This window comes from Stigmatopora argus, chromosome 7, assembly GCF_051989625.1.
Source record: "Stigmatopora argus isolate UIUO_Sarg chromosome 7, RoL_Sarg_1.0, whole genome shotgun sequence".
Taxonomy (NCBI): domain Eukaryota; kingdom Metazoa; phylum Chordata; class Actinopteri; order Syngnathiformes; family Syngnathidae; genus Stigmatopora; species Stigmatopora argus.
This window is the reverse complement of record NC_135393.1, coordinates 8,989,272-9,012,199: the sequence shown is the minus strand read 5'-3', so window position 1 is coordinate 9,012,199 and position 22,928 is coordinate 8,989,272. Positions and strand designations below refer to the sequence as shown.

Sequence of the window (22,928 nt, the reverse complement as noted above, 5' to 3'; positions counted from 1 at the left end):
GGCCCAATGAGCAAGAAGAAGGCTGGGAATGCCCTAAGAAAAAGAGGATTTCACAAATATAAAAGAAGTGCCCCCAGGATGGGCGGTCCGGTGGAATGAGTGGTTAGTGCGTCGGCCTCACAGCTCTGGGGTCATGGGTTCAAATCCAGGTCATGTCCATCTGTGTGGAGTTTGCATGTTCTCCACGGGCCTGCATGGGTTTACTCCGGGTACTCTGTTTCCTCCCACATTCGAAACACATGCATGGTAGGCTGATTGGACACTCTAAATTGTCCCTATGTATGGGTGTGAGTGTGCACGGTTGTCTGTCTCCTTGTGCCCCGCAATTGGCTAGCCACTGATTCAGGGTGTCCCCCGCCTCTAGCCCGTAGACAGCTGGGATTGGTGCCAGCACCCTCCGCGACCCTGATGAGGATAAAGCGATTCGGAAAATGAGATGAGACGAGATGAGGTGACCCCAGGATGCTCCATAATGTACATAAAGTGACCCATAAATATAGTCCTGAAATATGCATGTTCATTCACCCCTCTTGGATGGGCCGTCTATGGACGTCAATGGCAGCGAGTGAGTTCATTTATTTGTCAAAAAAAATAAACTAGTCTGGCCCATCTGAGATCAAATTTCCGGCAATGTGACCCGTGAAGCAAAATTAGTTCAGCCGAAGAAGTCCACCGACACAATATGGCCGGTAATCACTTTACGCCGCGGACTACGACTATAGCCATCTAGCCTAGTTTTTGTGACATCTGTTTCCACTTCCTGCATTGAGCGCCATTTTCGGCGTTGCGATTGAGTCACAGCATGCTGTCGTCAAACAGATAATAAGACTATATAAGACTAAAGCTTGGTTTTCAGAATTTTGTACAATCATGGGAAGAAAGAAGAAGAAGCAGATGAAGCCTTGGTGCTGGTATCCTTTTAAATGGATAATCATAATTGACGTGGGGGTAGGAAAAGGCGCAGTAGTTCGGACCTAGCCTGACAAAAGACAGGCCTACTAGCTCGCACTCGCACGTTTTCTCGACGTATATGCTTACATGCTTATCTAATGTTTGTCATCCGTGATGTCTAATTGCTTTGATTAGCAGTATCTTGCCACTTTACATAATTCACGATTGTGTCGGGTGTTGTGATTCTGCTTCGTGTCCGTCGTGTTGTGTAACAAATTAGCATTCGAACTTGGCGAGTGCTAACATTAATACATATAGCCTTGCAGACGGTTTGTCAAATGTCGTTTACTGCAATTATAGTTCCGGCTTCACTTGCAATTTGGGCGTGTATGCATTTCAATTTACGATTTTAGATATCCGCTGCCCAAGAAATGTAATACAAGTCTGTTTAAGTTAGTAGATCGTCCATTTATATGTAAGAATTGCATAATTTGGCAGATCAGGGTAACATTTCGGGGGACGTGACCAGTCGTGAGTCGACTAATTTATATGTCACATTTAGCAGATTAATCGTTTATTGCAAAAATTGGATTGGATAATTTATTCATCCCGTATTCGGGAAATTTCATTGTGGCAGTAGCAAGAGGGTGATTAGACAGAACAACAAAATGTTCATTTTTTACGCGAAATTTTAAAGTATTTATCAGTTTACTGGGAGCCATTGACGAGGCTCGATGTCCAACCTTTTTTTAGCTACCACTTTTGCCTATTCAAACTACACCATCAAGAGAAGGGCTTGTCGTGTATCAATTTCTGATTCACAAATTCCTAAAATACTTTGTGTAATGAACACCCTATAGGACAAGTGACTATTTTTGGTAATTTACAAAAACAAAAAACAGTTCTTAATTAGGCTTTCATTAATATTTTATTTATAAATCATTATGTCTATATAATTATAGACAGCCAAATGAGTTATGAGTGCACTTTGAAGGGTTAGAAAACATTCCTTAATCCATTCCCTTAAGGTACTGCAATCGAGACTTTGACGATGAAAAGATCCTCATTCAACATCAAAAGGCGAAGCATTTCAAATGTCACATTTGCCATAAAAAGTTGTACACTGGCCCGGGCCTTGCCATTCACTGCATGCAGGTGTGTAGACTATCACCCTCGTTTCTACTCTACTTGAAGTACAAAGGAGCTCACTTTGTATACCTTGCAGGTACACAAAGAGACAATTGACAGCGTGCCAAATGCGATTCCTGGACGAATAGATATTGAGCTGGAGATCTATGGTATGGAGGGGATTCCCGATAAAGACATGCAAGAAAGGAGACGGACATTAGAACAGAAATCTCAAGGTGGGGGGTCCGTTTTGTGAAGATTGTAAACAGTGCCCTCGTGGCAAATTGGTTCAGTTCAAGTGCAAATCCCACCGTTTTTTGGGGGTTCTTTTTCAGATGGTAAGAAGAGAAACGATGACTCGGATGAGGATGATGACGACGACGAACCAGGGCCGTCGGCGCAGCAGGCTGCTGGAGTGCCACCTCAGGCAGGCTATGCTGCGCCAATGGCCCAGTCGGGTATGCCCCCCATTGCCGGTGGGATGCCCCCAGGTGGATACCAAGGTCTGAGAGAGCCGCTTTGCCTGTTTTAACGAAGGAGCGACAGATGCGTTAATAAACTTGTTAAAATACTTTTTTTGTATTATTACTACAGGAATGCCTCCCATGATGCCAGGCGTTCCGCCCATGATGCATGGCATGCCTCCCATGCACGGAATGCCTCCAGGGTATGTTCTAATTTTGGTGTTCTGTCATCGCAGTGCTTTAAATTGGACAAAACTAGTGACAGTAGTCAATTTCTTTAGCAGGATGATGCCAATGGGTGGAATGATGCCTCCAATGATGCCAGGCATGCCTGGTATGCCGCCAGGTGAGTTGACTTCAAGGAAGTCTACTTCCTCATATTGCCTCTGCTGTAATAGTTTTCTTCATATATATCGAGTCAAGGCATGATTTACATTTTCAGAATCTAATGACCTATCAGACCTGTCTCTGAAAGTGCGATCGTATAATTTGCAATCACCTTGTCCAGTATTTCTCAGTGTGCTTTGAGTCCCATCAGTGGTATCTAAACTGACTAAATTGAATGTTCAAACAAGCTTTTTAATACATCACAAGCATTTGACCCAACGTTAGTTCAGTAGTATTCGATTTAAACAGATTCCATTTTGAAGTCTAAGAATGGTAGTTTCTGTTAATGTAACATTAAGATTTTTTTGGGACAACTATAGCCCGATGATAATTCACACGCCCAGCAAAACAATGAAAAAAGGTTCGTCTTGTAGTCCAGAAAATACGGTACCCAGAAATGTATGTTAACTACTGTAAAATAAAATAAAAATTACTGCCTTTACCCCACACCATTTCTGACTACCACAGTACTGTAACATACTTGGTTACCAATGAAGGGGCCTGGCATGACCGTTCAATGGCCAGTCAAAGCACCATCAGTCAATGAGTTACTATTGGCCCTTATGGTGTCATTTGGAGACATTATTTGAGGCCGTACTAGCTGTAAAATGTTTGAGAACCACTGATCTCATTTGAAATGTATTTGTTTGCGATCACTGTCCTGGGGATAACAGGCGAATCTTTCATTGGTTTTAGGAATGCCTCCACACATGGCTCCGAGGCCTGGGATGCCGCACATGAGCCCCGCTCCTGCAGCAGGAGTCATACCCAGTCGACCATCGGTCCCGGCGGCCCAGCCCGCTATCACCAAGCCTCTTTTCCCCAGTGCGGCACAGGTTAGTCTACAGCTCACCCAATTAGCTCTTAGAGCCTAGTTTCATCACCAAGAGGAAATATTCTGTCTTTTGATTGTCATGTGGCGTCCATTTTTCACCATTTCCCCATTTGGTCAGCTCGCTTGCCCCCTTCCACCTACAATTTCTAATGTTGAAACTCTTGTGATTTGCAATGCTGTCATCTCCTTTTCACCATGCTGCAGATGGGCACAGCAGCTGTATCCTCTCCACCTACAGACAATCAGTCTGCCTCCTGTCAGCCGCCCTTTCCTAACTCACCTCAAGTACGCTCACAGATCAAACTGTGGCTGGCATCTAGATGCATGTCGCTCTCAACCCCCCCACTTGCACTCACACACTAACTCTGCTTGTAGTATTTTAAGCAGATTGCTAACTGTTTGCATCGCACTTTTGCAACAAAGATAGCTGAAGTTGATCACAGAATAAACCCCAGATGTTCTAATGCATGAACTTTTAAAATACCAAGTTTTTTTTAGTTTGTTTTTGTTTTTTGAAGTGGCACAAAAGATTTTTTTTTTAAACTTTGGATCATTTAACAAGGCTTGCACAACAATTTGCGTAGAAACTGCTGAGAATATAGTGTCTTAAGCTAATTAAGTTGCTCCTTTTTGTTTTGTTTTTTCAGCAGACATGCAGTTTTCTAAAGTTAAAAAAACTAATTTCAATACTCTTTGCTCTGATTGGCTGTCAGTGGGAAGCTTGTGATTATTGTCAATACGTGTGGAAACATTGAGATGCGGACTACTATTGGTCTTCAATGACACCAAGCTTAGTTTACAATTATTGAAATATTTACTCACTTCGCACTCACTTCAGCTAAAGGTGTATTTTAGTTCCTGCTTTAAAATGGTTACATAGCCTCTAAACATTTTTACTTAAAGGAACCATGCACTCACTTGACGCCAACACACGGACACGATGCATCAAGGCATCATCATCATCAGGCTTCGGACACGCAACCCTAGCTACGCGTTGATGGAGGTTACGAAGGGAAAAATGTGGCAGAAACCGGAACTGTTCGTGCAACAAAAGTATTGTACTTAACTCTAGCAAATGTTCATATGTACATTTAAACCTGCCGTTTGGAGAATGATTGTACTTGAAAACGCGATTGCAATGAAATATAAGTACACGCATATAACACACTTCAACCTGGGCACACATCCATTTCGATCTAGTTTAGGCATGAAACACTTTAAAACTGGGAAAATGCCCTTCAGTGCCTCTTTAAGACTAACAATTATACACAGCAACAAGGAGTGACAGTCTACGTTACGTGCATGATTTATTTTGGAATGAATACTAAATGTGTGCATCCCTTCATTGTTGGGTTGCAATTAAAAGCCAAACTGGACTGAAAGTAATCTGTAAAAGGTAAGGTTAATTTGGGCACAGAAATTTCAAAAGAGGAGATCAAACATTGAGAGAAAAAGTCAATCTTTGTGATCAGCCATGCCATATTTAATCACGTGCATGCAGATGAGAAGCAACTGAACAGCCTCTCAAAGCCTATCCACAGTTGATGTTTTTAAAGCAGTTTAGTATTACAGTCCAGGTTACGGTCTGGAATGCCTCAACTTTGGACTTGTGTGAAATTGTCTGAGAAATGTCGATGTGGCCAAGAAAAAACATTGTCTTGAAATTCTATTCCAAGTGAATTTCAAAAGTGTTCAATTTTAATTGTTGAAACCCTGAGCGCATAGAGGTGAGGCAGCACTGCCTTTTTTATTTTTATAAACACTAGTAATTCTATTACATCTACTGTCTGTAGACCTTAGCATATTGCAGCACATTCTGATGTGCCATTGAATGTGACAAACTTTACATTTGGAGCTGTTTACTACAAAACCGGGTTCATTGTTCTTCACTTCCAGTGTAAAAAGTTGGATCGGGTCTGTGTACGTTTTGTTGTGTGCATTCATTCCACTGCTCATTGACTTGTTGTGTCCACGCAGGCCCAGCAAAGTGCTTCGGGAGCGGCTGCAGCCAACTCTCACAGCGCCACCGCAGCCTCCTCGGAGCTGCCCAAACCAACATTCCCAGCATATACCCAACCTTCTGTCTCTTCCTCTGCTTCCACTTCCTCCTCTAACCCCTCTAGCAGTACTGTGGCCAAAGCCCCAGCCACAGTGCCCGCTAAACCTACCACCCTCTCCGCCACGAGTGCAACTAGTAAGTTGATCCACCCTGATGAGGATATCTCGCTGGTAAGTTGCTTGAGCTCTCTTTTTTTGTCCTTTCCACAGTAAGTAATGATTGAAATATGTAATAGTGTCAGTTAGGAAAGAAGGGTTGCGAAGTGTTTTTCTTTATTTTTTTATTTGTTTACGATTTCACGTATGCTAATCACGGCGATAATTCCGAGTCATATCCAGAGAACATTCAAATCCTTGTTTTGTCGACTGTTTTCTTGAATATTGATCATTTGTGCTGGAAAAGTGCAATGTTTCTTCAAGTCTAAGTATTTTCTGTTTTTTTTTTCCCCGGCCCACAGGAGGAACTTAGGGCTCAGTTGCCCCGTTACCAGCGCCTGCTAGCCAGGGCGGCTCAGGCCCATGCGGCTGCTCCCTCCGTGGCAGCTGTAGGCGGCATGATGGCCCCACAGCAAGGTCTGCCACCACAGCAGCCTGGCATGAGACATCCCATGCATGGTTAGAAACCACTGCATGTTTTTATGTATACATAGTGGTATGAAAGAGTGTGAGCATCCCTGATCATTTTCAACATTTTCCATTATAAATTATGGGATGTCTTTTCATTTGATTAGTATCCCCTCCCCTTCTAGTTCCAGTATAGTTATGTTGGAAGTGTTTTTTTATTTGTTGTCATTTATTTTCCATCAAAACTATGAAGATGCAAGTGTTTTTATTTGTTGTCATTTATTTTCCATCACAACGCTGAAGATTTCCCCCTGTGTTCTCTGTAGGTCAGTATGGCGCCCCCCCACAGGGCATGCCAAGCTACATGCCTGGAGGAATGCCTCCTTTCGGGCAGGGTCCTCCTCTGGTTCCCACTTACCAGGGAGGCCCTCCCATGGGCATGAGGCCACCTGTCATGTCTCCTGCTGGGCGCTACTGAAGCGGCAAAGCAGCCACCACATTAGGTTTGAAGTTAATACCTTTCTCTCATCCTTGTACATTTTCAGAGCTAAGAGTAGTAAGGCCCGTGGTGGCGAAGACTTAATTGTTGGCAACACATGGACAATTCATGTAACTACACAAGTTCCAACTGCTTCTTTTCTTGTGAAAATAAATTCTTTCCCCTCGTAGGTTTCACTCAGGTTCTTAGAGGTGAAGTGTGTTAAAGTCATTCATATTTCTGTTGAAGCTGCTGGACTTTCATGAGCGTACCAACACCTTACAAAGGCAAGTTTATCCTGTAAACCATTTAATGACTTTGATTTTTGTAGATCACTCAAGGCCCTCACAGCATGTTTAGGTGCTGTTGGACTTGCGTCCCCAACCTTGGTTGGTGAGGGCCATCGTGATGATTCCAACGTTCTAATGTTACCTATTTGTGGCTCATGAGTTTAGCTTTATTTCAGGATTATTTTAGTTCCTGCTTTAAAGGTTACCGATGTGCATCCTTTGTAATGTTTTATCAAGCTGTTGTAATAAAATCCACCTTAAAACTGCAGTGCTGGTTTGTTGTGCCGTGAAGGTGTCACAAAAATTTGTACCATTTTTTATTTATTTTTTACTTGATATACACAAACATTTACATTAGAATAGCATTGAATTAGCATATGTCCACGGTCTTTGATACTACCTCACTAAAATGTAAGTGTTCCAATGAGTTGTATAAAATATGTATTTGTGCAATACATACATGTGTATATATATATATAAGATGTTTTCATATTTAAGCATTTAACCAATCACATTTCTGCCATTATTTGTTGCCAGGGTCAGATATCTACCTGGAGGCTTTCACAATCAGTTCTGCAGGCCTTGCAACATAAAATAAGGGTCGATAAAACTGTTGCTTTCGCCAATCAGATTTCTAGTTGGCGACACCAAGGCTTCTTGTCATCGTTTAACTATGATTGGCTAGCCAGAGCTACCAAACTATGGTGTGAGCTGCACAAGAAAATAGAATATTGTTCTGTTGATTTAATAGTGGTTTTATCAACCCACAATGACCAAAGGAGGAGAAGAAATGCATATGGTTGCAGATTTACTGTCAAAGCCATTTTCAAGATCGACTTTTCAAGAAAAACTGGACATCATTAAGAAAGGTTGGTCAACTCCAAAGCAAGCAAGCCTGTCACAACCGGGACCGAACATTTTCAGCACTAAATCGAATAAAAATGTTTGCCAGAAATGCGACAGGATAGGCTCGACTTTCAGCATTAGTTTCGATGGCGATAGAGGAAGGAAGGAGGAAAGAAATAAGGATGTCTATTGTTTATTGGTAATTTTTGCAAGAAAAAAGCCTTACTATACATGGTCATTTTTGCAAGAAAAAAGCCTTACTATACATGGTCATTTTTGCAAGAAAAAAAGCCTTACTATACATGGTCATTTTTGCAAGAAAAAAGCCTTACTATACATGGTCATTTTTGCAAGAAAAAAGCCTTACTATACATGGTCATTTTTGCAAGAAAAAAAGCCTTACTATACATGGTCATTTTTGCAAGAAAAAAGCCTTACTATACATGGTCATTTTTGCAAGAAAAAAGCCTCACTATACATGGTCATAAATATTCATGGGCAAAATATAATAAACATCAGTCTGTGTTTTGGATACTATTTTAGACCAACAGAGAAGGCCTTGCAGGCCCGATGGTCCACCACTGAGTTATTGTATACAATGAAGCATTCTTTGGGTGTCAAATTTTAAACTTTTAATGGAGTCAGATGGCTTGGAATAATGGTGAGTTGATGTAAAATACTAAGTCAAATGTTACTCAATATTTGGTGAAATTGGTTTACTAATACGTACTGTTTTATAGCATCAAGACCACAAAACTCACGACTATTTTACGTCATCTTCAAAACATACAAACTACCTCTTGGAGTGCGGTAATCAAGCCACCATCTTTTCCGCTTTCAATGGGGGGGGGGGGGGGGGGGGGGGACACAATATGGGCGTGGTTACGCCTATTGTCGAAGCAGCTGAGTTAATAAAGCGCATGCGCAATAAGCGTTCCTTTTGGAAGGCCTTCCTATGCTAACGTCGATGAGCACGGCAACGAGGTAAGGAGAGGAGCAATTCACTGGCCTAAATCCGTTTTTATCACGCTATCGGGAGACTTTTCAGCAAACAATTGAGCCCAGAATGCCAACAAATCTCTTAGTTTAATGCCAGGTTTAACAAACCGTCGACAATTTAAGTTTGGGCTTTGTGCTGTGTGTTACTAGTTAGCATTAGCGTCAGCGTCACGATTTGACCTAAAAACTATGTTATCCGTTTTCTCTCCATTATTGAGTCGTGTAACAAGACTTTAAATTTAACCAAACAACGCCGAGACATCAACCGACAGTTTGCTGGGTAAATGCTCACTCTAGTTAGTTAGTTCCTGTTGTGTTGCAAGTAATGATAGTTTTCATTGTGAGTGCTCAACACCCGTTGCCGATTTGTAATGGTTCTGTTTTTACAAAAAAATCACTTATACAAAACTGTTGAGCCAACTTTCTCCTCGCTGTTAACGTCAGTCTGTATATTAAATCGCCGTATACAAAACTATTAAGCCAACTTTCTCCTAGCTCACTGGTGTCAAAGCGGCGGCCCGGGGGCCAGATCTGGCCCGCCGTGTCATTTTGTGCGGCCCGACAAAGTAAATCATGAGTGCCGACTTTCTGTTAGGATCAAATTAAGATTATACATGTATATTATATTTCCTCATTTTCCCCTTTTTAATCAATAATTGTAACTTTTTAATCCATTTTTTTCCTTTTTGTGTTTTTAGTTCAAAAAGCATTTAGTAAAATCTAAAAATAAATATATTTAAAAAAATTCTGTTTTCCACGCTAATATTGAACATATTCCCAAAAATATTTTATTTCCATTTGAAATGCAAAAACAATTATTAGAAGATATTTCCCTCATTTTTTTAGATCTATAAAAACTGAATATTTAGGGATTTTGATAGTTTTTTAAATCCAATTTAAATAGAAAAAAATAACCAAATATTATTTCAAAAATGGTCCGGCCCAACGTGAAATCGAGTTGACGTTATTGCGACCCGCGAACCAACCCGATTTTAACACCCTTGTCCTAGCTGTTAACGTCAGTCTGTATATTTAATCGCCTTGTCTGGAAAAGGAAAAATAGCACTTGGCACTCGCTAACTAATTTTCATTCTTTATTTTGATCGTTTATTAAATTTCTTGTAAGATTTCTCTCCCGTAATTGTTTGGCAACCCCCAAATACCTTGGTTAAATAAAGTTTTCCCTGTTTAGCATCAAGATAAAACTACTCCCCCCAAAACAACTAAGCCTATCTGTTGAATCTCCAGGCTCTATATATGCTAACTTATGCTTTTTTGTGTGCAAGTTTTCCCTGTTTAGCACCAAGATGCAGCTCTTCAAGCATGCCTAGAGCACTCTTGAGGTTATAGAAGAGGAGTCTGGGCCAGATCAAGGTAAAACTACCCCCCCCCCCCAAGTTGAATCTCCATTCTATATATTCTAACTTTTGCTATTTTTTTTGTATGCAACAGGCCTGAGAGATCTTCCTCGCAAGTTGCCCACTTGAATCATATGGTGTCTCTACTTCTGAAATCCAAATTAAATAAAAGCCTAAATCATCATGGTGATGTTACACTGGCCATTCATTTCCACAGCTCTTTGACTAAATCTTTAAGGTAAGAAGGATCTCAGTTAATATTAGAGCAGGAATTCTAAGTGTTTATTCCCCCAGCTTTTTTAAATTTTATTTTCTAAGTGTATATACCCCATTTTTTTCTAATTTTATTTTCCAAGTGTTCATTCCCCCAGCATTTTTTAATTTTATTTTCCAAGTGTTTATTCCCCCAGCATTTTTTTTAAATTTTATTTTCTAAGTGTATATATCCCATTTTTTTTCTAATTTTATTTTCCAAGTGTTTATTCCCCCAGCATTTTTTTAATTTTATTTTGTAAGTGTATATACCCAATTGTTTTCCTAATTTTATTTTCTAAGTGTTTTCCCTTTTTTGTTTTTATTCCCCCAGCATTTTTTAATTTTATTTTCCAAGTGTTTATTCCCCCAGCATTTTTTAAATTTTATTTTCTAAGTGTATATATCCAATTGTTTTCCCTTTTTGTTTTTATTCCCCCAGCATTTTTTTTAAAATTTTATTTTCTAAGTGTATATATCCCATTTTTTTCTAATTTTATTTTCCAAGTGTTTATTACCCCAGCATTTTTTTTAATTTTTTATTCTAAGTGTATATACCCCATTATTTTCTCAATCAACATTTCAATGTAATGCCAACTAAGTATGCTAAAGTTGAAATGTTTACCTGTAAATAAAATGTTTTAACTTATATTGTTACTTGCATTTTTGTTAGATAAAGACAAACATGTATACATTGAAAAACTTTTATTTTGAAAGAGTTTGGAGATTGGTTCGCCCAGGCCCTCCAGCATTTTGAAAAATCAGGGTTGCCTTCATCCATTTTCAAATGGACAAAGACACTCCCCTTGGCACCAGGTGGAATTCTGGAAAAAAAAAAAAGGGGGTCAATGCACAAAGTTAAGTAAAAAACCATTCGCAAGGTCTTACCTTTTATTTTGAAAAAGTTTGGAGATAGGTTCTGGCGTAACACCCAGCACCGAGAAATGAGGGGGTGCGTCAGCCTATCTGTACATAGGCAGGAAACCTTGTCCCCCTTGTGGAATTCTGGAAAACAAAAAAAAGGGGTCATGGCACAAAATTAAGTAAAAAACCATTCGCAAGGTCTTACCTTTTATTTTGAAAAACTTTGGAGATAGGTTCTGGCGTAACACCCAGCACCGAGAAATGAGGGGGTGCGTCAGCCTATCTGTACATAGGCAGGAAACCTTGTCCCCCCCCCCCCCCCCCCCCCCCCCCCCCCCCCCCCCCTTGGGTGGAGCTCTGGAAAACAAAAAAGGGGTCAATACACATAGTTGAGTAAAAAACCATTCGCAAGGTCTTACCTTTTATTTTGAAAAAGTTTGGAGATGGGTTCTGGCCTAACACCGAGAAATGAGGGTGCATCAGCCTATCTCAACATAGGCAGGAAACCTTGTCCCCATGGGTGGAATTCTGGAAAACAAAAAGGGTCAAGGCACAATAGATTAAGTCATAATTTGACCAAAGATCTACATTTAGCTTTTTTCTCTAAAACATTAAAAGGGTACCCATTATTCAGGCAATGTTAGACATACTCTACTCCTGATGGTCTGGTTTTCTTTTTGTCTGCTGCAGAGAGACTAAAAAAAATATCTGATTCTTTAAGGGCCCCTATCCAGTCTATTTTTCATGTTTTCCTCCTACAACAAATAATCAGGATCTTGATCATGTGGTGGGAAATATACTGGACAGGGACCCACAAGGTACAAATTACATGAAAATAATAATTTGGGTCTTTTGCCAAGGAGAAGCACTACCAATTTCATCATAGTTTCTGGGTATGATGACAGGGCCTGTCTGATTATTATATTATAGAATAAATCCTACTTCTGCCTCAAGTTTTTCAGTCAACTATTTCAAATCCATTAATTCTTTAAAAAATAAATATCCCAAAAGCTTGTTTTTTTTTCTTATGCCAATGAAAAAATTGTTATGTTTAAATAGTCAAAAATGACGCCTGCACTATTGTTGAATAAATGTCTCACTTGGGTTTTGTCCAAGCCCTGAGGTCTTTAAGAAAGTTAAGGGGGTAAAAGTATATAATTTATTTAAGTGCACAGTAATCCCTTTATCAGTTCCACTACATGGCAGATTTTATTTGTAAATTCAGAAAGATGTGAAAAGTCACATTGAAACTCACAAGTGGAAGCTGCTACTCCTTCACTTGCCACTATAATATTTTTTTGAAATTAAATTCAATAGGGATGACCCTACTTTAGCGTTTTTCATTTATCGTAGCCATGTCTGGTCTAAATTAACCGCAATAATCGAGGGATTACGGTTGATTCGTTAAAAATCCATTAATGGCATTTGTGAGGGTGACTTATCCATAGGTTTTTGCTATTAAAAAACAACAACAAGCTAGTTAGCATTTTCATTCAAAATTTGAATGCATCATGATGAAAAACGAGCCAATTGCGCAAAGCCTTGAATAGTGAACGCTGACGTTTAAATATTACACGGATAGAGAAAATTGGACCTATTTAAAATGACTCACTTTGTTATGGCGTCGACAAGCTGCTCCTTTCTGGTCGTTTTTGCCACATTCGTGATGTTTCCCAGCAGTCTGTGCTCGTTGAGGGACTGAAACACACAATGGAATGATTTCTTTTTAGACAAAGAGCGATCGGTAACGCGATGTAGCCAATTTGTTTGCAAACATTTTGCCGTCTGCACACACGTGGGGCTACATCACGCTACCGTCAAAAATCACTCCCAAAACGTGAACTGGGGCTTAGAAATCCCCAAATGACAACGTACCGAATGTGCTGCATCGTCCTGGGAGAAGTTTGTCAGGCTGTCTTCGGCAAATCGTCACTTTTGAGCTCCTCTGCATTGCACGCCCGTGCTGCCTCCCGTCTCATCAGCCATTTTGGGGTTTGACGTCGGCAATTTGAACTGTGACTTCGGCCACGCCTATTAAAAATAGACACACAAAAAATATAAATTATTTTCATAATAACGTGCATTAGTCAGCGTGTGTGTCTAGGGGGCTGTAAATGCGTTTTGCTTGGTCTTTAATACTTAAAAAAACAAAAAACAAAAACATTGTTTTCATAATAACATGCATTAGTCATTGGGTGGGGCGGGGCTGTAAATACGTGTTGATTGGGCTTTCATAAAAAATACAATGTTTTCATCATAATGTGCATTAGTTAGTGGGGGAGCTGTAAATACTTTTTGGTTGGGCTTTAATCCTTTAAAATACATTATTCATTGTTATTATGTATTTGTCTGTTTGTTGTTATTTCTGCACTTCGTGGTGGAGCTTTAAATGCCATTATACTTAAAATATACAATAAAATAATTAAATTTTATTTATTAATATTTACCTATAAAGCTCACTTCAAGCGGTACAAACGTTGCCAAATACCGTTATCCAAATCATGTTAGTTTCAAAGTTCAACCGTTGGAGAGCTCGGAGATGCACGAACGACATTAACGTACGTTCACTGATGGGCTCAGGTCACTCCTGGCTAAATGTTTTGCCTCCTCACTCGCAAGGACTTCTGTCCTGTAAAAGTTGACGATCACGTCCACAGGTTGGATGGGAAAGGCGTTTGCAGCCATTATTGTTAAGTTCGATGCCAACGACAACAAAACAACGGCGCCTAAAATTTATAGTTAATTCTTCGAATTTATATTTCTTCTTCGTGCGTTGGTCGGTGACATCTCACGCACAAAAGCGCATGAGCGCCACCTGCTGCGTGAGTTCGCCCAGAGTACACAATACTACACTCAGTCAAATGGATTTCATACATGCCAACATAAACTTGCCGAATTCTGATAGAATTATTTCTTGATTATTTATCTGTTCCTTGTTTTGTTTGTTGTTGTTATTCATGCACTTTCCTACTTATTTAGGTTGTTGACTAATTATGTTGACTACTTATTTATTCATTATTTATTTGTCTGTTTGTTTTGTTGTTGTTATTTATGCACTTCGTGGTGGAGCTTTAATTGCCATTATATTTAAAATATACAATAAAAGCATTCAATTTAATTCAATTCAATTTGTGGAGTGGTGGTCAAATATTTTGAGACATCTCACCATTCAGAAGGAGGTGTTCTGACGAAGGCTGTAATCTACAAAAAAAGACAAGACTGGGGCATAATGAGAAATATTAAGAATAGATGCACATTAATATTCCATTCAAATACATAAAAATGCAAATAATGTTTATCCTAAAACTTGAATGGAATGGACGTATACTATACTGTAGTGTGGAATGAACAGGTTACCAAAAGCAAGCTAAAAAAACGGACACTATTTTCATATTCAATTTTGATTTTTCGAGAAAAATGGGAGGAAAGTGTGCCACATTGTTATCCACATTTCTTTTTATCTTCACAGAAATTTGGCACCTGGATGAATTTAAGATAGATGTGTTGATCATTCACCGCCATTCGATTCCCATGACCAATTTGGAGCTTTTCCAAGCAAGTAAATGATGAGAACATGCCAAAAAAAACATGAGCAGATAACAAACAATAGTGTGAGCCAAAGAAGGCTCTTTGTTCCTCTTGATGTGAGAGGCGGAGCTCTTCAAAGTCTTGTTAGGGTCGTTGTTTATTCATTTGGAAGTTCTTTTACGTTTCTTGTCATGTGTCACTTCTCTGCCTAAGTTATTCCAAAAATATCAATTTGGCACTAAAATGAAGATGCCTGTCATCCATCACCTCTGGATGCTGCTGGCGATTCACAAAATATTGGGTGAGTTTGCACTATCTGTTGAAATGATATTTTTTTTCTTGTGAGTTCAGAGGGAACTGGGGGAACGCAAGAACTCAAAACAACTTGCTGGTTCAAAAAGTAAGAAAGTTAAATGATAACACCGCAAAGCAATAGAAAAGTAATATATAGGATAATCTCTTATTTTTAGTTTCCCATCAGACTTTTTGATTCCGTTTTTGCCACTTGAAGAACCTTAAATGCCTTTCTGGTTGAGTGATTGCCAAAACTAGATCTGAAAAATAAGAAACAATCATTAGCATTACAGAACATGTGATTAATTTAGATTTAAAATGGCATCTTACTACCATTTATAGTTCAGTGGATGAGAACTTGAAATGTGTCCAAAACCTCCTGGAATAAAGTACTTACATATTTAAAGAATGCAGTTAATCGTCCATCAGATGGAGTCCCACCAAAATAATAATAATAATAATAATAACAATAATAATATTAACGATGATAATAATCATTTTTAAAAATAAAACAATCCACAGAAAAGTGTTGCCATGCATATGGTGCAATGTAATAGGGTTAAAGGTCATTTGGCAGAGTACTCATCATCAACACGTACACATACCAGCACAAAAATAAATTTCTTAAAATGTGTTCCCATCATATAAAATTTTGTTTGCGACATAGTGGTTGAGTGATTACGATGCCGCCTCACATTTCTTAGATAGAGGGTTCAATTAAAGGCTCTAGCCTTCCTGTTTGGACTTTATCTATGAAGCTATTGAATATTATATATTGATTATTTTAGAAGACTGATATAGTGACTAAAATGATTTCAACTTTTTAAATATTTTTTTTCTGCACAAGTTTTCGGTGACATTCAGTTCCTGGAGAAGAATGAGGGCGATTCTGTGGACTTTCCTTGCACCATTAAGCCAAATGGCCCTTCTCCTGTGGCCTTTTACTTGAGACGCACGTGGCTGCATCCCAGTGAAGTGCTATTTAAATACACCAACAGCGACGCGCACGTGAGCGCAAACACCGACAGACAGCGCTTGATGGTTGACGGCGACCCAAGCAACAACTCTCTTAGGGTAACCCTGTCCGAGCTGAGAGCCAGCGACACGGACCGCTACTATTGCCAATTTGTGATCCCCAAACTGTCTTCTGAGGACGAACATGTGCCAGGAGATACGGAATTTTTCCTCCTAGTAAATGCCGGTGAGTAAAAAATGTCCATTCATATGCCGGGTGTCTCAACTTTGTTCACCGAGGGCCATACATGCAGCGTTAGATTAATCCAAGGGTGGCGAACACGTGGCTCTTGAGCCGCATGCGGCTCTTTGCTTCTTAGCATCTTTTGTATATACTGTGGCTCTTTGCCTAGTTTCATGTTTCTCTGATATAGAAGTTCTATTCAAAAAAAAAAATGGCAGATTGGATTTTTTTATGCTTCTGACATAAGGTGTGGCTCGTTGACTCTCAGTTTCAAATTTTGTCTCGTTGTGTCTAACTTGTCCGCCACCCCTGAATTAATCAATTGATCAATAGCTACCAGAGTGGAAAGTCCCTCCAAGCCCAACCTATCACGGAACAGCTGGAATTCTTTAAATGAAAAAAAAAAACATACTTTCAAAGTGATATTTGCTTTGTGTTTGGAAACAAATACCCGCCACTTTCATTGGCCTCTACGGGGGCCTATTGTCTAAGCTTGTACACCGTCCTCGGCATCTCAGTGAGGCGTACCGACGTGTGCGCCGGGGGCTCGGTGGTCGTCCCTTGCCTCCCTCCTCACGGCGAGGACCTGCCGGTGGAGGGTGTCAGCCTGACGCGGCGCAGGGGCCGAGCTCCCGTTGAGCTGCTCTACCACACCAAGCGACAGCTCGGCGACGGGACCACCTCTTCGCCCTCGTCACGATTCCAACTGTGGTCGGCCCCGGGCCCCTCGGGCTTCACTTACAACCTCACCCTGCGGCACCTACAGCCAGAGGACAGTGGCCTGTACAGCTGCCAGCTCCTCCTACGCCGCCACGCTGACACTAGTGCCTCGCTAGACATGACACGAGCTGTTTTTGTTTCAGTGGAAGGTAGGTAACGTGCCCCAGGCGGCGGGAGCTGATCTCCACACGGCTTACAAATTAACACAATCAAAATAATGCGTTTACAGACAATGGAATCTCCAATATTCAAATCTCCACTCATGTTGACTTCCAACTTGTTCTATCTCAATTCATTCATTATCCATGGGGCTTGCCTACTTAAAGCTGGCATATTTATTTTATAGTGCCTTTTTACCACTATTTTGTCCACTTGTGCCATCCACTGTCAATCAAATTTACACTACTATAGTGTGAACCTTAACCATAACCCTACCCAAACATAATTTATGCCCTTCAATGAAAATCTGAAACACCAAGGTTTCTGCATAGCTGCCATTTTTGCTCAACAAAATGCCAAACTCTTTCCCCTCAAAACCTGAGTCATAAGCGCCAATCATAAGACTAGCATGCTGTCCCAATAATCTTGTTCCTCACAAAATCAACAGCGCAGGAACTTTTTTTTCTATGTCACTGCATGCCTCAAGAAACATTTTTCCAATATGTGTATAACTTAAACAAAGTAAACTGTCACTCTCATGCCACTGTCACAATATACATGAAATTAAACATTTGCATTTGGAAAGCATAGTGAAATACTAACAAACACTGAAAATGATATTGACACCCAGATTTTGGTCAATCGTCAAAAATTCCCTTCAACATTGGCATGTCGGAATTAGAGTAGTGGGAGAACAAACGTAAAAAGCGCTCGCTGAGGATATATAGTGTTTGGACACGTAAACACTCTACTATAGCTCCATACATCTTTTTGTTATTTTTTTTTTAGAAAAACTGCCCTTTAAGCCTCAAAACGGCTCACGTGGGAGCACAGGTGGGCTTCCGGTGCCAGTCCCCTCCCAGGTTGGAGATTCCACTGTTCAACCAGCCTATTTCTGCACCCCTTGGTGATTTTGAGCTGCCTGTGAAACACTAATTATTTCAAAACAGCTGGATCCTCTCTACTTCACTGTCTGTAGTTGGGCCACAAACTAGGAAGGAAGTGGCTCAGGTCCTAATGCAATTCCGCTGACCTCTTTGCACTTTAACCGCAGTTGTGTCGTTGCAACATATCGTTACTTCACGGAGTTAGCGCAAGCTGAAACCCACTTTTGTCCTTTTCCCAGCAGGTCCATGCGGCTGCCACAGCTACACAACTTTACTGTATGCATTGTCCTCGGCCGTGGTGGTCCTCCTCGTGCTCCTCACCTTAATCCTCATCTATCATGTGAGTGTTGCTGTGTTATGTGAGGTGCAAATGATCAAATAATCATTACATTCAAAGACGACACACTTTGTCATGCAAATATTACGAGCCCTTATTCTCACGAGGGTCACAGGGGTGCTGAAGCATATCCCAGGAAACTGTGGGCACACCATGAATTGGTCACCATCTAATCGCAAGCCAAAAGAAAACAAAATAGCATTCAAGCATACATTCATACCAACTGAAGATGTTTTAGAATGTGGGAGGAAACCTAAGTACCAAACTCCATACAAGGTAGGCCTAGGATTTAACCTTTAACCCCCAGAACTATGAGGTGGATGTACTAACCACTGTGCAACCAATTGGTTGGAAAAACAGAAAAAATAACATTTAAGTTGTCCTTATTGACTAGATGAAATGTCCAAATGCACTTTTTAAACCATTGGAAAACCAATTTAGATGTGCAAACTAATCATATATTTTCTCCTTCAGTGAGGAAATTATTACAAAAATAGAGAAATAATAAAAATGATAAGTTCTGATACTTGTTTTGACTTCAATGTGCAATGTTTAATGCTTACCATTTAAAATATGATTTAAAAATAATATGGCTAATTGTGCTGATGTAGTATCAAAATAACACAGATCAGATTTGGTATTCCACACTAAAAAAACAACAACCTTAAACACCTGAAATAATGTTTTTTTTCTAGTTGTTTCCCAGCAATCAACTCTTTTGTGATGTCGTGTTACAAAAACATATTTTAGCCTATTATAAGCACTAATGTAACGGTATTTTGCTACTTCCCACTGCTGCTGTGTGACAAACACAAACGTTAACACCTGTTTTTGCAAGGGCGTCGCCACTTCCATATCCTGGGCAAACCACAGCACTTTCACAACGGTTTTGTTTCCTCAACAGGAACTTCTACGTAAATCGGGTGTGATGTAGGAGATTCATATTTTTTTGCACCTCTCTGATTTTGTTTCAGAAACGAGCACGGGCGCTCGCTGCCTCACGCCTGACAGTGCCCATCTACGAGGAGATGACGGGCGTTAAGAGCATCAACGCCAAAAAGGATGATGAGGTGTCTGAGTACAGAAATGGCTATGTGGAAAAATCACGCCCGCTGAACCATTACGAAACTCCCATTCGGTCAGCTTTCTAAATATCTGAGCTTCTTTGTCTGAGTAATGGACTTCTATGTAGTACAACCACATCATAAAAAGGTGGACATGCCTTGAATTCATGTATAACCCAACTATAGAGTTTTTCTGAGATACAAGCCCCCCATTAGGACAACTTTTTTAAACTTTGAATTGCAAAGCTGATAGAGCAAAAAATGCAACACAATTGAAAAAAGCAACAGCACAAATGCAAAAACAAAAAAACTACAGCAAGAATACAAACGGATGTAGACTAAATTCCGCAGGAGGCATTATGACTTCAAAGCCTGCCCCTTTGCTGCCACACAAAGCAATATCATATAGGAAAAGTGTATATTTGTGATAGAATTTCTGTAACTAACGTTTTCAAGGGTTTCAACAACACAAATATGTTAAACGCCTGCCCTGCACACTCTTGTACAGTCGAATAGTTACTTAAATATATATATATATATATATATACATATATATATACATATATATATATATATATATATATATATATATATATATATATATATATATATATATATATATATATATATATATATATATATATATATATATATATATATAGTAAAGTAGTGGCTTTTCTCCCTAGCATCTGTATTTAGCTGAATGCATGTTTGTTGTGTTGAATTGTTTGTATATTATTTGTTCTTGCATCTTGTGCATTCCTGTTGTGGCTATTTGCATTCATGCTTTGTATTGCTAAGCATTTTAAATTGGCATTTGTGCTTTTTTTCTTTTTGCATAGTGTTTGGAGTATGCAATCCGCCTGATACTTCTTAGTCACTGTAGGATAGGAAGCTTAAGTTGATAAAATGTACAAAATGAATGAATGAATAAAGATTTAAAGTCACTCCCTATTCATTTTTGAATCACTTCATTGTTAACTAATTGATTGACATAGAGCAAGATGTCCAATTTTGGGGGTGGATAAAACAATGTTCATTCACCCCACCCAATCAAAATGGGATTGGAGGTTTAGTGCCATTAATCACACTAAAAGATTACTATTCAGATAAATAAATTGGAAATCTATCGTTGTCAGTGGTGGGCAAAAAATCTTGGGGGGGTATTTATTATTTACAGGCCAGGATTTGGGGACACTTCCTACCCAAGAAAAGCAAAAGAAAAAGATCAATTCAACCAAATGTATATCTTGCCTTAACAAATGTCATTCTATTTTGTTGTTGTTTCGTTTTATAAATCTCTCAGTTTAGCTTCACGCAGAAATGAACAAACCATTCACGCTCACACTGATACCTGGGGGTTATTTAGAGTGTTCAACCAGCCTACCATGAAAAGAATACCACTTCTTGTTTTAGAAGCAACACTTCTTGCTTTAGTTGGTTTGAGGACAACCATGAACATTGTTTTAGGAGAACCAATTCTTCTTTGAAACAAGCTCAAATAGAGCAATTGCAAATGGGATCATCACGGCAGTGAATTTCCCTTTTTGACAAAGTACCACAAAAAAATACTCTCTGACTTGGGCTGCCAGTGAATTAAGCGAATGATAACTTATAAATATAATACCCTGTAGTGAGCAGGGTTAAAGAAATGAACTAAACTTTCCGCACAAAATATGACGTGAATGCGTAACTAAAGAGAACAGTACGTCAGATAACAGCCAAAAATGTAACTTTATTAATATTGTCTGAAACAAACTTCATAGTCCAAATGGAAGCTTTTTTTTCTGGCGCATGTCCTTAACAATCACATTCTATGAGGAGAAAAAGGAACAACATTTAAAAAAGCCACAACTTTGTAGCTCAGCTATACAGACTTATTTCCATAATATTGTGTGTGTGTGTGCGTGTGTGTGCGCGGTTGTGTATGTGTGTGTAAGTATAACGAGAAAAAGGCAAAGGCAAATTCCCCCACGCGATCTCCCCCAAAAGACAAAATATTATGCAAATCCTGGGCTTCTTCTGAGGCCCACCACAGTGCTTTAAGAAGAAGGAAAGCGCTCATTGGTTAAGAAGGGTAACACCGCACGCACGACAAGGGCCTGCTAACGCAAGAGACAACAAACATGAGCACATTTAGTCAACGAAGCCGACATCAAACCCTCCCGCTTTTGTGCATAGATCAGGATCATTTAGCTTGAAATCTCTCTGCTGCTTGAAAAGGGTTGCACGGACAAATGATTGACTCACAAACTACAAAGAAATAAATGCATTTCCATTGATCCTTGTTTTCAAATGTAAAGCAATCTCTACGTAAGATTTGACAAGTAAAGCACTTTTTTTTTAATTCTCATTATTCAAAGTTGATTCTCAGTCTTATTTGGTAAATATGTCACTTGCTACAATACAAACGTGTTGTTGTTGTTCCCTCGGGTGAGTAAAACCCCCCTGCAAACACCCCCCCCCCCAAAAAAAAAAAAAAAACATAGAATACATGAGAAAAGTGTTGAGATGTTGAAAGTCTGGCCTTCCTGAGACAAAATTCATGAACGTTTCGACAAGTGTGCAAGAAAAGGAACGAACAACGCAAACGAAGATGCGGGCCGAATTTGAAATATGACGACAACACTGATCGATCCCAGAGTTCGAAAAGTAGCATACATGTCCCTCAGTTGGCATAGAAGAGGATGCCTGTATTAAACACAACCTTCCTGTCATAGTAATTTTGTCTATTAAGGTGAAAAATGAAATGCTTGTAAACGACAGCAACACAAACGATAGGCACCTCTGAAATGACCTCCCTTTTCTTTCCATTTCTCCTTGATGCTACACGAGTCATTCTACACCTAGCTATGGCCTTGCCTCTCATTCTTTTTTCAACTTTTTAATTCTTTTATTTTATTTTTTATATTTTTTTAAACACTTTTTCAAAATATTTTCCGTTTATCTTTCTCCCCACCTTATTGGAACAGAATGGTGCAATACTCAAAATGATAATCCCGTGTCAGAATTATTCCACAATAAAAGCCACTATAAGGTAGATCAACTTTTTTTGTACAGATAATGAAAAGAAATGAATTCCTTGAGTAAACACGTACATGTGAATTGTCGCTGTGGCCCCTCCCGTACTTTTTAACTGTGATTAGCTGAGTGAGGGGCACAAGACACTCAGTGCAACATTTGAAAAGACTCAAAGAACAACAAAAACAAACACAAAGATATAACAGTTTCTGACACACATTCAAACATCAGTCGCACGCAAACGTATCGATGACAATTGCATTTCTTGCTTTTCTCCTCAACAAGATCGTTCGGTAACTTTGTCCC

General features: G+C 39.5%; 2 protein-coding genes and 2 long non-coding RNA genes across 12 annotated transcripts; 3 read left to right on the top strand and 1 right to left on the bottom strand.

The window, feature by feature from the left end:
* Nucleotides 1–746: 746 nt before the first annotated feature.
* znf207b (zinc finger protein 207, b) lies at nt 747–7,363 on the top strand. 6 transcript variants are annotated; one of them, XM_077604547.1, is made up of 12 exons: nt 747–911; nt 1,920–2,046; nt 2,117–2,255; nt 2,355–2,522; nt 2,614–2,686; nt 2,765–2,829; nt 3,567–3,706; nt 3,910–3,990; nt 5,683–5,934; nt 6,222–6,378; nt 6,654–6,830; nt 6,997–7,363. In XM_077604547.1, the coding sequence occupies exons 1-11, from the start codon at nt 871–873 to the stop codon at nt 6,803–6,805; spliced, it is 1,395 nt and encodes a 464-aa protein (XP_077460673.1). In that variant the 5' UTR covers nt 747–870; the 3' UTR covers nt 6,806–6,830; nt 6,997–7,363. The 6 variants fall into 6 exon arrangements, with proteins under 6 accessions (XP_077460673.1, XP_077460674.1, XP_077460675.1 ...); XM_077604548.1 differs by having other exon boundaries at nt 2,768–2,829; nt 6,654–7,363; XM_077604549.1 differs by having other exon boundaries at nt 6,222–6,336; nt 6,654–7,363.
* Nucleotides 7,364–8,807: 1,444 nt separating this feature from the next.
* LOC144077090 (uncharacterized) lies at nt 8,808–10,482 on the top strand. The gene is made up of 3 exons (XR_013300882.1): nt 8,808–8,925; nt 10,227–10,314; nt 10,393–10,482. It is a non-coding gene; the product is annotated as an uncharacterized LOC144077090 (long non-coding RNA).
* Nucleotides 10,483–10,570: 88 nt separating this feature from the next.
* Nucleotides 10,571–14,598, bottom strand: LOC144077089 (uncharacterized). 3 transcript variants are annotated; one of them, XR_013300881.1, is made up of 6 exons: nt 14,581–14,598; nt 13,290–13,445; nt 13,027–13,112; nt 11,834–11,942; nt 11,439–11,555; nt 10,571–11,374 (listed from the first exon to the last, which is right to left on the bottom strand). It is a non-coding gene; the product is annotated as an uncharacterized LOC144077089 (long non-coding RNA). The 3 variants fall into 3 exon arrangements; XR_013300879.1 differs by lacking the exon at nt 14,581–14,598 and adding an exon at nt 13,977–14,179; XR_013300880.1 differs by lacking the exon at nt 14,581–14,598 and adding an exon at nt 13,862–13,876.
* A 488-nt stretch (nt 14,599–15,086) lies between these two features.
* Nucleotides 15,087–20,142, top strand: LOC144077088 (uncharacterized). 2 transcript variants are annotated; one of them, XM_077604554.1, is made up of 5 exons: nt 15,087–15,243; nt 16,084–16,437; nt 16,953–17,303; nt 18,443–18,540; nt 19,512–20,142. In XM_077604554.1, the coding sequence occupies exons 1-5, from the start codon at nt 15,186–15,188 to the stop codon at nt 19,686–19,688; spliced, it is 1,038 nt and encodes a 345-aa protein (XP_077460680.1). In that variant the 5' UTR covers nt 15,087–15,185; the 3' UTR covers nt 19,689–20,142. The 2 variants fall into 2 exon arrangements, with proteins under 2 accessions (XP_077460680.1, XP_077460679.1); XM_077604553.1 differs by having other exon boundaries at nt 18,440–18,540.
* The last annotated feature ends 2,786 nt before the right edge of the window (nt 20,143–22,928 follow it).

Coding starts and splice junctions, on each gene's coding strand:
- znf207b (XM_077604547.1), top strand. CDS start 871: ATGGGAAGAAAGAAGAAGAAGCAGATGAAGCCTTGGTGCTG. Junction 2,047..2,116: donor TTGCCATTCACTGCATGCAG/GTGTGTAGACTA, acceptor TATACCTTGCAG/GTACACAAAGAGACAATTGA. Junction 2,256..2,354: donor ATTAGAACAGAAATCTCAAG/GTGGGGGGTCCG, acceptor GTTCTTTTTCAG/ATGGTAAGAAGAGAAACGAT.
- LOC144077088 (XM_077604553.1), top strand. CDS start 15,186: ATGAAGATGCCTGTCATCCATCACCTCTGGATGCTGCTGGCGATTCAC. Junction 15,244..16,083: donor GGCGATTCACAAAATATTGG/GTGAGTTTGCAC, acceptor TTTCTGCACAAG/TTTTCGGTGACATTCAGTTC. Junction 16,438..16,952: donor TTTCCTCCTAGTAAATGCCG/GTGAGTAAAAAA, acceptor TCGGCATCTCAG/TGAGGCGTACCGACGTGTGC.